The sequence below is a fragment of the Hypanus sabinus genome, chromosome 1, assembly GCF_030144855.1.
Source record: "Hypanus sabinus isolate sHypSab1 chromosome 1, sHypSab1.hap1, whole genome shotgun sequence".
NCBI lineage: Eukaryota > Metazoa > Chordata > Chondrichthyes > Myliobatiformes > Dasyatidae > Hypanus > Hypanus sabinus.
In genome coordinates this window covers 7,873,501-7,886,104 of record NC_082706.1, presented here as the reverse complement: position 1 = coordinate 7,886,104, position 12,604 = coordinate 7,873,501, and the positions used below count along the sequence as shown (strand labels likewise).

Genomic DNA, 12,604 nt, shown 5'->3' with positions numbered 1-12,604 from the left:
GACATCTGAGGATATTGGGCTGTCCCAGGTCCATGGCTCCTGGGAACAGATGTTCTTGCGAGTAGGAGGCCCAAGGGCCAGAGCATTCAAGGCATGGAGTTCAGAGTCCTGCCCTCAGCTAGTCCGGGAGTCAGTACTAAAGTTCAAAGTCCGGAGGTGGATCGGAAGACCAGAAGTTGAAGCCCAGTGGCTGAAGCCTGGGGACTTGAGGCTGGAGGCCTGTTCTGCGATTGGAGAACTTTCCTCATGTGTGGGTGAGCAGGCGGGAGAAAAGGGATTTGTTTTGCATTTGCTGTGTTCTGTGTTGTTCTGCAGAACTCTGTAGCACCCAAGACATCTTCAAGGAGCAGTGCACCAAAAAGGCGGTGTCCATCATTAAGGTCCCCCACCACCCAGGACATGCCCTCTCCTCATTGCTACCATCAGGGAGCCTGAAGGCACAATTCAGGAACAGCTTCTTCCTCTCCCCCACCTGATTTCCGAACGGACATTGAACCCATGAGCACTACCTCAATACTTTTTTATTTCTTTATTTTGCAATATTTATTTAACTATTTGATATATATATATATATATATACTTGGAGTAATTCACAGTTTTTTCTCTGTATTATCATGTATTGCATTGCACTGCTGCATAGTTAACAAGCCTCATGACGTATGCCGGTGTCGCTGAGCCTGATTCTGATTCTGGGCGCGCTACGTTGTGGCCGGACTGTTTGTGCGTACACTCGCGGGCTGCCCCCAGCACATCCTCGGACTGGGTTGGTTGTTGACGTAAACGACACATTTCACTCCGTGCTTCGATGTACACGTGGTAAATCAATCTGAATCTGGATCTGACCTACCGACTTCCTCCAGCGTTTTGTTCTGCTCCAGACTGCAGGATCCGCGTCCTTTCGCGTCTCCTGCTTCGTTTATTGGCCGGCCACGTTGAGGAAGTAAGTCGCTCCCGAGGGACTAAATTGCCAAGCAATTTGATGCCTTTGAATTGCTGCTCAGTAATGACAGAGGAAGGGATTATAAACCGAACATAATCGTGGCTTCATGTGGAGGACTCCTCGTGTCATCTTGCTATATAAGCAGCAAGCACAGTCGCCACAGAGCAGTGAAGTCTGAGACTAGCTTCAGCAAGGTAAGGAGCTTCTGCACGTTGCGTTCTCGCCTGTACTTCTTTCATTGTCATTCTCCTGTTTTCTACATTACACCGTCGGCCACCAGTAAATGGCGATATCTCACATCATGTGCAGCTTAAGGAGCATTTGACGGCTCTGGGTCTGTCCTCTGGCAATTAGAAGAATAAGGGAGAGATCTCATTGAAACCTACAGAATATCGAAAGGCCTAAATAGAGTAGATGTGCGGAGGATGCTTCTGATAGTGGGAGAGTCAAGGACCGGAGGCTCAGAATAGGAGGTTGTCCCTTTAGAACGGAGATGGAAAGTAATTTCTTTAGTCAGGTGACGGAATTCATAGCCACAGATGGCTGCAGATGTCAACTCATTGGGTATATTTAAAGTGAAGGTTGATAGGTTCTTGATTAGAAAGGGTGTCAAAGGTTACAGGGAGAAGGCAGAGGAATGGGGTTGAGATGGAAAATAAATCAGCCGTGATGGAATTGGGGAGAAGACTTGATGGGCTGAATGGCAATCCCAACCGTGGACCAATACCATTAAGCAAGGGGCCCGTGGACCCCAGGTTGGGGAACCCTGGTCTAAGATGAGGGTTAAAATGGTGGAATAGAGAGCAAACTCTGTGCAGCCTCGAGCTGAACACAAACCTTTGAGAACTGGGCTGTCCTGTGCACAGCCTTTTCTGAGTGTGGACGTTCAGTCAGTTGATAAGGGGTCAGTGACAGTGTGCAGACATTACGCAGTCACCCAGGCTGAGCACAATCTTTGAAAACTTTGTACAGACTTTCTGTCAAACTTGGGAACCAAAGTCACCGAGAATACCAAGACAAGGTAAAAATGCAAAGGGGGGTTCTAGGGCGACACTCATGATTGGACAGTTATCTTACTAATTCCCAAGTATTATTGGCCCTTAACATATAGATTTTCTTGTTTATTATAACCTAAAATATGAATTTCGTTTAACACAAGAGATTCTGCTTGTGCTAGAAATCTAGAGCAACGTACACAAAATGCTGGAGGAATTCAGCAGGTCGGGTGGAGGGGAAAGAAGTTTATTCCTCTCCACAGATGCTGCCTGACCTGCTGAGTTCCTCCAGCGTTTTGTGTGTCACCATGTATTATGATCGGTACTTAAATATGCAAATAAGGGGATTCAGACGAGCCCCAGGTTTCCATCGGATCAATAGCTGTATCTAACCAGTTCATTTTGTGTATAAAAATACAATTTCTTTGTTTAGTGAAAGCGGCTGAACTGTTCTCCTTGTACACGTAAATGAAGTGTGGTTGAGGGACGAAGGTTCAGTCCAGCGGTAGACAAAGCTTTTTGTTTGAGCTTTGTCAGTGAACAGTGACAACTGATCTGCTCTCAGTGGCCACTTCATTAGGTACACCTGTACACCTGCTCGCTAATGCAAATATCTAATCATAATTGCATAAAAGCATGCGGACATGGTCAAGAGGTGCTGGGGTTCCCAACCTTTTTTACGCCATGGACCAATACCATTCAGCAAGGGGCCCGTGGACCCCGGGTTGGGGAGCTCTGTTTAGACCAAACGTCAGATTGGGAAGAAATGTCATCAAAGTGACTTTGACGGTGGAGTGATTGGTGGCAGTCGGGGTGGTTTGAGTATCTCCTGGGATTTTCACGCACAACAGTCTCGAGGACGATGTGAGGAACTAAGAAGAGTGAGCAGTGGTTCTGTGGGTGAAAACACTCACTGGTGTGAGAGGTGGCAGCAGCTCAAACAATCACGCTACAACGGAGGAGCGCTGAAGAGCGTCTGAATGCACAATGCGTTGAACCTTAACGGATGGGCTACAGCCGCAGTAGACCACAAACATGCACTCGATGGCCACTGAGTGTAACTGAGAGGGCCTGACCGAGGCAGGCAAGGTAGACTTGAATTTGTAGCCAGAGATCCAGTTGTGCAAGTCTGGACATTCCAACCTCCACCTGCATGACTTGCTCTAAGTTGGAAGCGCATGGTCTTAGTTTGCACAGAGTTACCATAGAATCATCACCAACACACAGAAATAGGTCCTTCAGCCCTTCTAATTTGTGCCAAACTATTATGCTGACTAGCCCCATCGGCCTGAACCTGGACCATAGCACTCCAAGCCCCTCTCCTCCATGAATCTATCTATCTAAATTTCTCTTAAATGTTGACATCTAACCCACAACCATCTCTTCCATTGGCAGCTCGTTCCACACTCTCATTGCCCCCTGAGTGAAGAAGTCCCCTTAACCATGGTCCCCTTAACCATTTTACCTTTCCTCCTTAACCTCCGGCTGTAGTCCCACCCAAACTCAGTGGACATACACTTGCCCTACCTATACCCCTCAATTTTGTAAACCTCTATCAAATCTCCCCTCATTCTCCTACACTCCAGAGAATGAAGTCCAAAGCTATTCATCCTTACCCTGTAACTGAAGGAAACTGCAGAGGGGAAAAGGTTTGTATCTGAAGGTGGGGTGAGATCGGGGAACTTGGTGCCTCCTATAAAGGTATGAGGGAGATTGGAAGGAGATGCAAGAGATGACAGATGCTGAAAACTGGGGAGAAACCTAAACTACTGGAGGGACTCAATGGGTCGGTCGGCAACTGCAGGGACAGAAGGATGGTTGAGACCACAGAGAGTGTAGAGGGAATATAAAGAGGTCAGGTGAGACAGGAAGGTAATAAATGGGGTTGAGGGAAGATAGTTAATAACAAGAGGAAGGAGAGGATTGGATGAGATAGAGATGAAGGAGATATATGGCCAGTTGAGATATTCTGAAATTAATGCCACAGTTCTGTGTGCCATAAATGTTAGAAATTATAAAATTAAAACTACAAAAAGAAATAATAAATACAATTTATTTTATATAAATATATTTGGTATCAGGGTGGAGATTCATCTCTACAAAGGAGGTGTAAGGTGCTCCTTCCCTCCACTAGCCTGCAGGTCACCCTTGGGCAAGGTGTAGCACCTGCTTAGCCCCCGATCAGGGTCACGTGAAGCCATGGGAGCAGGTGGTGGACGGTCGTACGAGCAGCCGGTGCATATCACAAGTCCTAGTTATGCGACCACAGACACCAGGCAGACAATCTCTGAAGAGTATTGATAATGGCTGGGGTCACTCATCTTGTAAAGACACTGCCCAGAAGAATGCAATGGCAAACCACTTCTGTAGAAAAATTTACCAAGACAATCATGGCGATGGAAAGACCATGATCACCTACGTCATACGACACGGCACATAACGATGATGAGATATACAACAGAGTAAAAGGTTATTTATTTTTTATTATTTGCATAGTTTGTCTTTAGCACGTTGGTTGTTTGTCAGTCTTTGTTTTATAGATTTTCATAAATTCTATTGTATTTTATTTTCCTGTAAATGCCTGCAAGAAAATGAATCTCAGGGTTGTATATGGTGACATATACATACTTCGATAATAAATGTACATTGAAGTTTGCCTCTGCTGTGGGTGAAGAGCCCTGGCGCCCTTCCAACACGTCAGGGCAGGAGATGCAGAATGCTGGCGGGTACCCGGCTCCTGCTGATGGTGCTGTTGCCACTGAAGGGTGAGATTGAGCAACCAAGAAGGTCACAAAATTTGTGGGGAGAATGTTTTACACCCCCACTCTCCCTCAGTACTTCAGAATTACACTGAGGACATCATTCAACACAGTTCCACCTTTCTGGAGAACTTCTCTACATAACTTCCCCACCTAGCAAAGTCCAGCATCACTTTCACCATAGTGGTGTCACCCCATGTGCAAAAAGGGACTTGGGAATCCTCGTTCAGGATTCCTGAAGGTTAACTTGCAGCTGTGAGGAAGGCAAGTGAAACGTTAGCATTCGTTTTGAGAGGACGAGACGTTATGGATGTAATGTTTGAGATTTTATAGGGCATTGGTCAGACCACACTTGACGTATTTGGGCCTTTTATCCAGGAGAAGATGGGCTGGGATTGGAGAGGATGCAGAAGATGGTAATGGGAATGATCCCAGGGATGAAAGGGTTAACGTATGAGGAGTGTTTGATGCCCCTGGGCCTGTACTCACTGGAGTTTAGAAGAATGGAGGGGAACCTTGTTGAATCAAACTGATTATCAAAGTACATATATGTCACCCTATACCACCTTGAGATTCATTTTCTTGCAGATATTTACAGGAAAATAATGAAATACTGTAGAATTTATGAAAAACTTTACATAAAGACTGATCAAAAAGCAATGTGCAAAAGAAGACAAATTGTGCAAATTAAAATGTTAAGTACCTATATATAGCAAATAAATAATTCCAAGAATTTATAAGTTGCAGAGTCGTTGGAAATGCCCCAATCGGTTGAGCAATCCAACATCTGAAAACTGAAACGTAACGAGAGCTGGGCTGGACAGTCCCACCAGCGGCCCAGGCACAGATGGAATAACTCCGATGCCTGGGAAGCTACGTTCAACTTTACTCCAGCCTGTAAGATCCTTCACTGGACACTTCTATGGAGTAGGGAGCTTTGCTTACCAGAGCTGGACTGTTTAGTGTGGCAATTTTAAATGGTAGCGTAGTGGTTAGTACCAGTTCTCACTGCTGCCTGTGAGGAGTTTGCACGTTCTCCCCGTGACCGTGTGGGTTTCCCCCGGGTGCTCTAGTTTCCTCCCATAGTCCAAAGACGTACTGGTTGGTAGGTTAATTGGTCGTTGCCCTGCGATTAGGCTTGGGTTAAATTGGGGGGTTACTGGGCACTGCGGCTTGTAGGGCCGATTCCTTGTTGTACCTCAATAAACAAATATTGATAAAATTAAAGATGGAGCTTTATTTGTCACATATTCATCAAAGCACAGAGTGAAATCTGGCATTTGCGTCAAAGCAGATCAGCGAGGATTATGCTGGGCAGCCTGCAAGTGTTGGCACGCCCGCAAGTCACTAACCCTGTCTGAGCGACTCTGGAATGTGGGAGGAATCCCGAGCACTCGGAGGAAATCCACGCGATTACAGGGAGAACGTACAAGCTTCTTACAGACGGTGGCGGAACTGAACCTGAGTCACTGGCGCTTAAACAGTGTTACACTAACCGCACTCAATCCTGGAATTTCTGACTGCAATCTTTGATATTTATCCTATAAACTTGGTATCCGCTGTTTATAGTCTGGGCTGCTTTGGTATTGGTTCTTTACTGTCAGATGTACTGAAATAAAGCTTTTACAGACTCTAGAGATGGCACAGATGCCGGAGATCTTGAGCAACACACACCAAGTGCTGGAACACTGCGGGTCAGGCAGTATCTACGGAGGGGGAGAAACAGTTAGTGAAGGGTCTCAGCTGGAAACGTCAACTCTTTATTCCACTCCACAGATGTTTCTTTATATCAAATGTATTTATTTAGAGCAGAGATATCCAATTGCTTTTGTTCCATGGACCCCCACCATTAACCGAGGGGTCCGTGGACCCCAGGTTGGGAACCCCTGATTTAGCAACAGAGCCTAACGTGTCACACCGCCCAGCAACCTACCTATTAGCCCTCGCCTAATCATGGGACGACTTACACCGACTAATTAACCTCCCACCTTTGGACTGTGGGAGGAAACCAGAGCACCTGGAGGAAACCCACACAGTCTCAGGGAGAACGTATGCACACGGTGTGGGAATTGAATTCTGAATTCTGAACTCTGATGCCCTCGGCTGTAGTAACATCACACTAACCACTACACTATCATGGTCCCTGGAGGTTGCTTAATCTGCTGAACTCCCCCAATTTGGGTGTGAAGAGTTTTTGCCTTGTGTGCCATCGAGACAGACCATTCCAAACTTAGTACAAAGCAGAATGCAGACAGTGTTGCAATTACAGAGGAAGTTTAGAGCAGGTAGACATCTGTCTCTTTCCTGAATTTTTACAATATTCAAAGTGGGTTTTTTTGTGCTTCTAGGGTAATATTTTTCTGTCCTTATTTAGACGGAGATTTTCCTCTGCAGGATGCTGACATCAAAGAGAATGCTCGTCAGCCTTGTGCTGGCCGCCATCTTGGTCAATTTACTCTCCGCCCAACATTGGTCCTTCAACATGCGTCCAGGCGGCAAGCGGGAAGCTGCTGTTGATGTCGTTGACTCCTTCCAGGATGTAGGTATCTTCCTCCCTGTTTCATCCCTCCCCTTTCCCTCAGGTTATCTCCTTCCCTCCACGCCTCCTCACCTGAGCCCCTTGCAGGGCAGCATGAGCAAGATGGGGTGGTGGGGGGGGGGGTGGATTTCAGATTAAGACAACCCCAACACCCAGTTCTGGCTTCTCAAAGTTCAGAGTTCAAACCTATTTCATTGAAGCCGTTTGAAAGGCTTAGATAGAGTGAATGCAGAGAGGATGTCTCCTATAGTCTAGGCTAGGACCAGAGGGCACAGCCTTAAAATAGGAGGACATCCACTTAGAACGACAATGAGGAGGAATTTCTTTGGCCAGACGCTGATGAATCTGTGGAATTCATTGCCACAATCAGCTCTGGAGGCCAAGTCACTGAGCATAACTAAAGCAGAGGTTGATAGGTTCTTGATTAGTCAAAGTGTCAAAGATTCCGAAACGAAGGCAGGAGAACGGGATTAAGAGGGATAATAAATCAGCCATGATGGAATTGTGGAGCAGAACTGATGGTCTGAATAACATAATTTGTTCCTATGTTTTACGATCTTAATTTTTATCCAAGTTCGTATAAGTCACCATATAGTAACTTGAGATTCATTTTCTTGCAGGCATTTACAAGTTTTAACCCCCTCCAAGATCAATCTAACCCTCCCCCAGCCCCATACAACCCTCCATATTTCTTTCATCCACCTGCCCACCTAAGTTTCTTGAATCTCCTTCAGGCACCACCCCTGGCAGGGTATTTCATTGTACAAAACCCACCCCTACCACTACTCCTGGCAGGGTATTTCATTGTACAAAACCCACCCCTACCACCACCCCTGGCAGGGTATTTCATAGTACAAAACCCACCCCTACCACTACCCCTGGCAGGGTATTTCATTGTACAAAACCCACCTCTACCACCACCCCTGGCAGGGTATTTCATTGTACAAAACCCACCCCTACCACTACTCCTGGCAGGGTATTTCTGTGTTGAAAACCCACCAGGAGTTCCCAGCCTTTTTTATGCCAGGGACCAATGCCATTAAGCAAGGGGTCCATAGACCTCAGGGTGGGACCCCATGTTTGTCACCTATAAACTTGCGTGGCATCTTTGAGGGATTGATGGGCCCTGATTCCAAGATCCTTTTGCTCCTCCACACTGCTAAGAATCCAGCCATTGACCTTGTACTCTGCCTTCAAATCTGACCTTCCGAAGTGTATTCCTTCACACTTCCCCGGATTGGTCGCTAACTGCCACTTCTCAGCCCAGATCGGCAACTTGCATCCTATCGATATCCTGTGGTAACCTACGACAACCTTCCACACTATCCACGACACCAGCAGCCTTTGCATCACCTGCAGTCTTACTGACCCACCCTTCAGCCTCCACCAGTTAGCTAGTGTCTGTGGAAAGAGAATCTCCCCTTTCTGTTTCCAGGAGTCAGTTCCTTTGTGCTACCTGACTTCAATCGCCTTTGAGATTTATGCTATATGCTCGCTACTTGTTCTTCCATGCAAGCTAAAAAATGCAGCTTCGTAAGAAGTTAGCCATAAAAGTAATTTAAACAAATCAAACTTTTAAATGAAAATCTGAACTTCTGAAGTCACAACCACTTTTCGTCAATGACTCGGTAAAATACTTGAAATGTGCTTTAGTTTGTTTGGCTTCATACTTGGGGTGGCAGGGTGGAGCTATAACCCTACAAAATGAGGTGTAAGGCACTCCCTCCCTCTGCTTGGGCAAGGTGTAGCAGAGAAAGGTTGAACGAGTTAGGTCTCTATTCACTGGAGCGTAGAAGGTTGAGGGGGGATTTGATCGAGGTATTTAAAATTTTGAGAGGGATAGATAGAGTTGATGTGAATAGGCTGTTTCCATTGAGAGTAGGGGAGATTCAAACGACAGGACATGATTTGAGAGTTAGGGGGCTGAAGTTTAAGGGAAACACGAGGGGGTATTTCTTTACTCAGAGAGTGATAGCTGTGTGGAATGAGCTTCCTGTAGAAGTAGTAGAGGCCAGTTCAGTTGTGTCATTTAAGGTAAAATTGGATAGGTATATGGACAGGAAAGGAGTGGAGGGTTATGGGCTGAGTGCGGGTAGGTGGGACTAGGTGAGATTAAGAGTTCGGCACGGACTAGGTGAAATTAAGAGTTCGGCACGGACTAGGAGGGCCGAGATGGCCTGTTTCCGTGCTGTGATTATTATATGGTTATACCTGCTTAGCCCCCGATCAGGGTCACGTGAAGCCATGGGAGCAGGTGGTGGATGGTCGTACGAGCAGCTGGTGCAGATCACAAGTCCTGGTTATGTGACCACTGACACCAGGCAGACAATCTCTAAAGAGTATTGATAATGGCTGGGGTCACCCGTCTTGTAAAGACACTGCCCAGAAGAAGGAGTAGCAAACTGCTTCTGTAGGAAAATTTGCCAAGAATAATCATGGTCATGGAAAGACTGTGATCATCCAGGTCATACCACACCCACATAATGAACTTTGGTCTTCCCTGCAATTTAAAAACGCAAGATCCGAGAAAGTTAACCGAGAAAGAAATTTAAACCAAACAAAATTTTAAATGAAAATAAAAACCTAACTTCTAACTTGTGACAACCACCTTTCGTTAGCGACTCAGTAAAAAACTTGCCAAGGGCTTTAATTTGTTAATTTAATACTTAGACCAACTAAGTCATCGCTGAGACCAAGACAGAATTAGGAATTGGCATGTGAACATTTTAATTCAAGGTATTTTTTCAAAAGGTTCAATGTAAAGTCCTTGGTACTGCCATGTCTTTTCTTCAATGGGGAACAGTTTACCAGTGTTCTTTGACTTCTCCTCTTTCCTTCCTGTCCTGCTGAAAGGTCTCGGTCCGAAACATCGACTATACCCGTTTCCACAGATGCTGCCTGACCTGCTGAGTTCCTCTGGCGTTTTGTGTGTGTAACCAGAGTAAATTTTATTTTTGTTGCAGACCGCAGGTAGTGTGGAAAGGCTGCTGCAGAGTGAGCATCTCTTCCCAGACTGCTCCAGGCGTACCAAGGTAAGGTAAAGGGTTAAACCCTCTTCACCTCCAGGCATTCAAAGACAGAATGTAATATACACTCCAGTCAGTTGATTAGACACCTCCTGCACATGATAAAATGGCCACTGAGTGTATGTCCATGGCTTTCTGCTGCTGTAGCCCATCCACTTCAAGGTTTGACGTGTTGTGCATTCAGAGATGGTCATCTGCACATTGCTGTTGTAATGTGTGGTTATTTAAGTTACTGTTGCCTTCCAGTCTGGCCGTTCTTCTCTGACCTCCCGCATTAACAAAGCTTTTTTTTGCCCACAGAGCTGTTTTTTGTTTATCACATCATTTTCTGTGAACTCTAGACTCGCAGGGGTTTCCAGTCTGGAGTCCACAAACCCCTTGCTTAATTGTACTGGAACAAGGTATAAAACAGGTTGGGGACCCCTGCTCTAGAAAGTGTTGTACGTGGAAATCCCAGGAGATCGGCAGTTTCTCAGATACTCAAACCACCCCGTCTGGCACCAATAATCATTCCACAATCAAAGTCACCCTGCCAGGGGTGGTAGTAGAGGTGGGTTTCTTCTCCCATTCTGACGTTTAGTCTGAGCAACAGCTGAACCTCCTGACCACGTCTGTGTGCTTTTATGCAATGAGTTGCTGCCACGTGATTGGTTGATTAGATATTTGGATTAAAGAGCAGGTGTACAGGTGTACCTAATAAAGTGGCCACTATGTACAAAAGAACATGCCAGTGATACACCACAGGTCAGGTGGCACCTTTAGAGAAAGAAACAGGAGTTTATGTTTCAGGTCATCGACTGTTTCTTTCATCACAGCTGCTGCTTGACACATGGTGTATTTCATTCTCTCCCCCCCTCCCCCACTCCCGCTGGGCAGAAGGTAACAGAAGTATGAAAGCACATAGCAGTCCCTGTAGCCCAGGAAACGGAAGAAATTTGGCACGTCCCCTGATGCACCATCAATAACTCACTCTGAGACGTAAGGCGAGATATCGGCTTTTATTGACTGGGAGAAGGAACCAGGAGTGAGTGTCCATCATACCATGTCCTGGAGACTGAGGCCGAGCGTCAGGCCTCAGATCGCCTTTATACAGGGGTCTGTGGGAGGAGCCACAGGGGCAGTCAGCAGAGGGCGTGTCCAGACAGGCACATAGTTCACCACGTCCCCATCAACCCTTACCAATATTTAATCAGAACATTAAAAGATGAGCTTTATTTGTAACAGGTGAGGTGAGGGCCTTCCTTGGTCAGGGTTGACCATGGATGTTGTGTCCAAACTTTCTAGATTCACAAGCCTGGGCAGTACGATACGGAGAGCAGGCTGTTACCCATGAAGCAAGCTCCCCATCTCCACACATCCTTTGAACCCAAAGGAACAGCAGAGTTTGGTACCAGCAGCATCACATGAACTGTCAGTTAGCATTGAGCTCAATGTAGGGAATTCAGCTCTGGAGTTTTCTTCGGGATTTACTCCCGAAGCATTCCCCATGAGTGGGTAGAGCCACAAGGCAGCGGAGGTTTCAGATCAGAGATTTCCCTCTCTGAGATGAGCTGCCAAACACGGCCAACTATCCGAAGCCACTAGTTTTAAGGCACCAGTTATCCGCCTTTGCCCCTTCTCCTGTCAGTAGAAACAGTTCTGCTGGGCTTCGTAGCTAAGCCACACGTGAAGGCCAGAAGCTGGACTTGGCTGTCAGAGGCTATTTGAGACACACGCCATTGATAGGTAGTGGGAGCTTGTCCCCATTACCACCCCCGGCTGTAACAACCTTAATGAACCATTTGTAAGATGTACTTCAAAACATGACTTACTCCAATAATCTATCACCCTCAGAGGTGCAGGAATCATTGGGTTTCTATCAACACACCAACTCGGTAGTGTTCCACCTTTTAGAATCAGAATCAAGTTTATCATCTCTGACTTGTACGAAGGGAAAGTTGTTTTGCAGCAGTAACATCAAAGAGAAAATCACAAGTCGGAACATGAGAAGGGCAAACACAGAGAGTGGTGATGGTAGAGACAGATACATTAGGGGCATTTAATAGATAGGCACATGGATGAAACGAATGGAAGGAGGTGTTAGATTGATCTTGGAGTAGGTCAAAGGGTTGGCAGAACGACGTGGGCTGACGGGCTGTACCGTGTTGTACTGTGCTTTGTTCTTTGATCTCCTGCCTCTTGTGTCCTTCAGGCAAAGTTCATTCCAGACAGGAAGAAACTTTGGTCGGAATGTCGTCAAATCGCAGTGCGCTGACTGAGAGGATCATCTGGAGTTAACCCACTCAGCCCCCCCACCCCGGTGCCACCTTCACCCTTGATAACACTATGCCTGAAGTCACGCCAGT

The 12,604-nt window shown here is 46.3% G+C and overlaps 1 protein-coding gene across 4 annotated transcripts in view; it reads left to right on the top strand.

Annotated features, from left to right (window-relative positions):
- The window catches only part of LOC132391026 (BTB/POZ domain-containing protein KCTD9), a 62,754-nt gene extending 50,150 nt beyond the window's left edge, over nt 1-12,604 (top strand). For all 4 annotated transcript variants that reach the window (XM_059963666.1, XM_059963676.1, XM_059963655.1 and 1 more), the window contains 3 exons: nt 7,069-7,233; nt 10,197-10,265; nt 12,451-12,604. In XM_059963666.1, the coding sequence (XP_059819649.1) occupies nt 7,069-7,233; nt 10,197-10,265; nt 12,451-12,513 (297 nt within the window). In that variant the 3' untranslated portion in view covers nt 12,514-12,604. The remainder of the gene's footprint in view (nt 1-7,068; nt 7,234-10,196; nt 10,266-12,450) is intronic.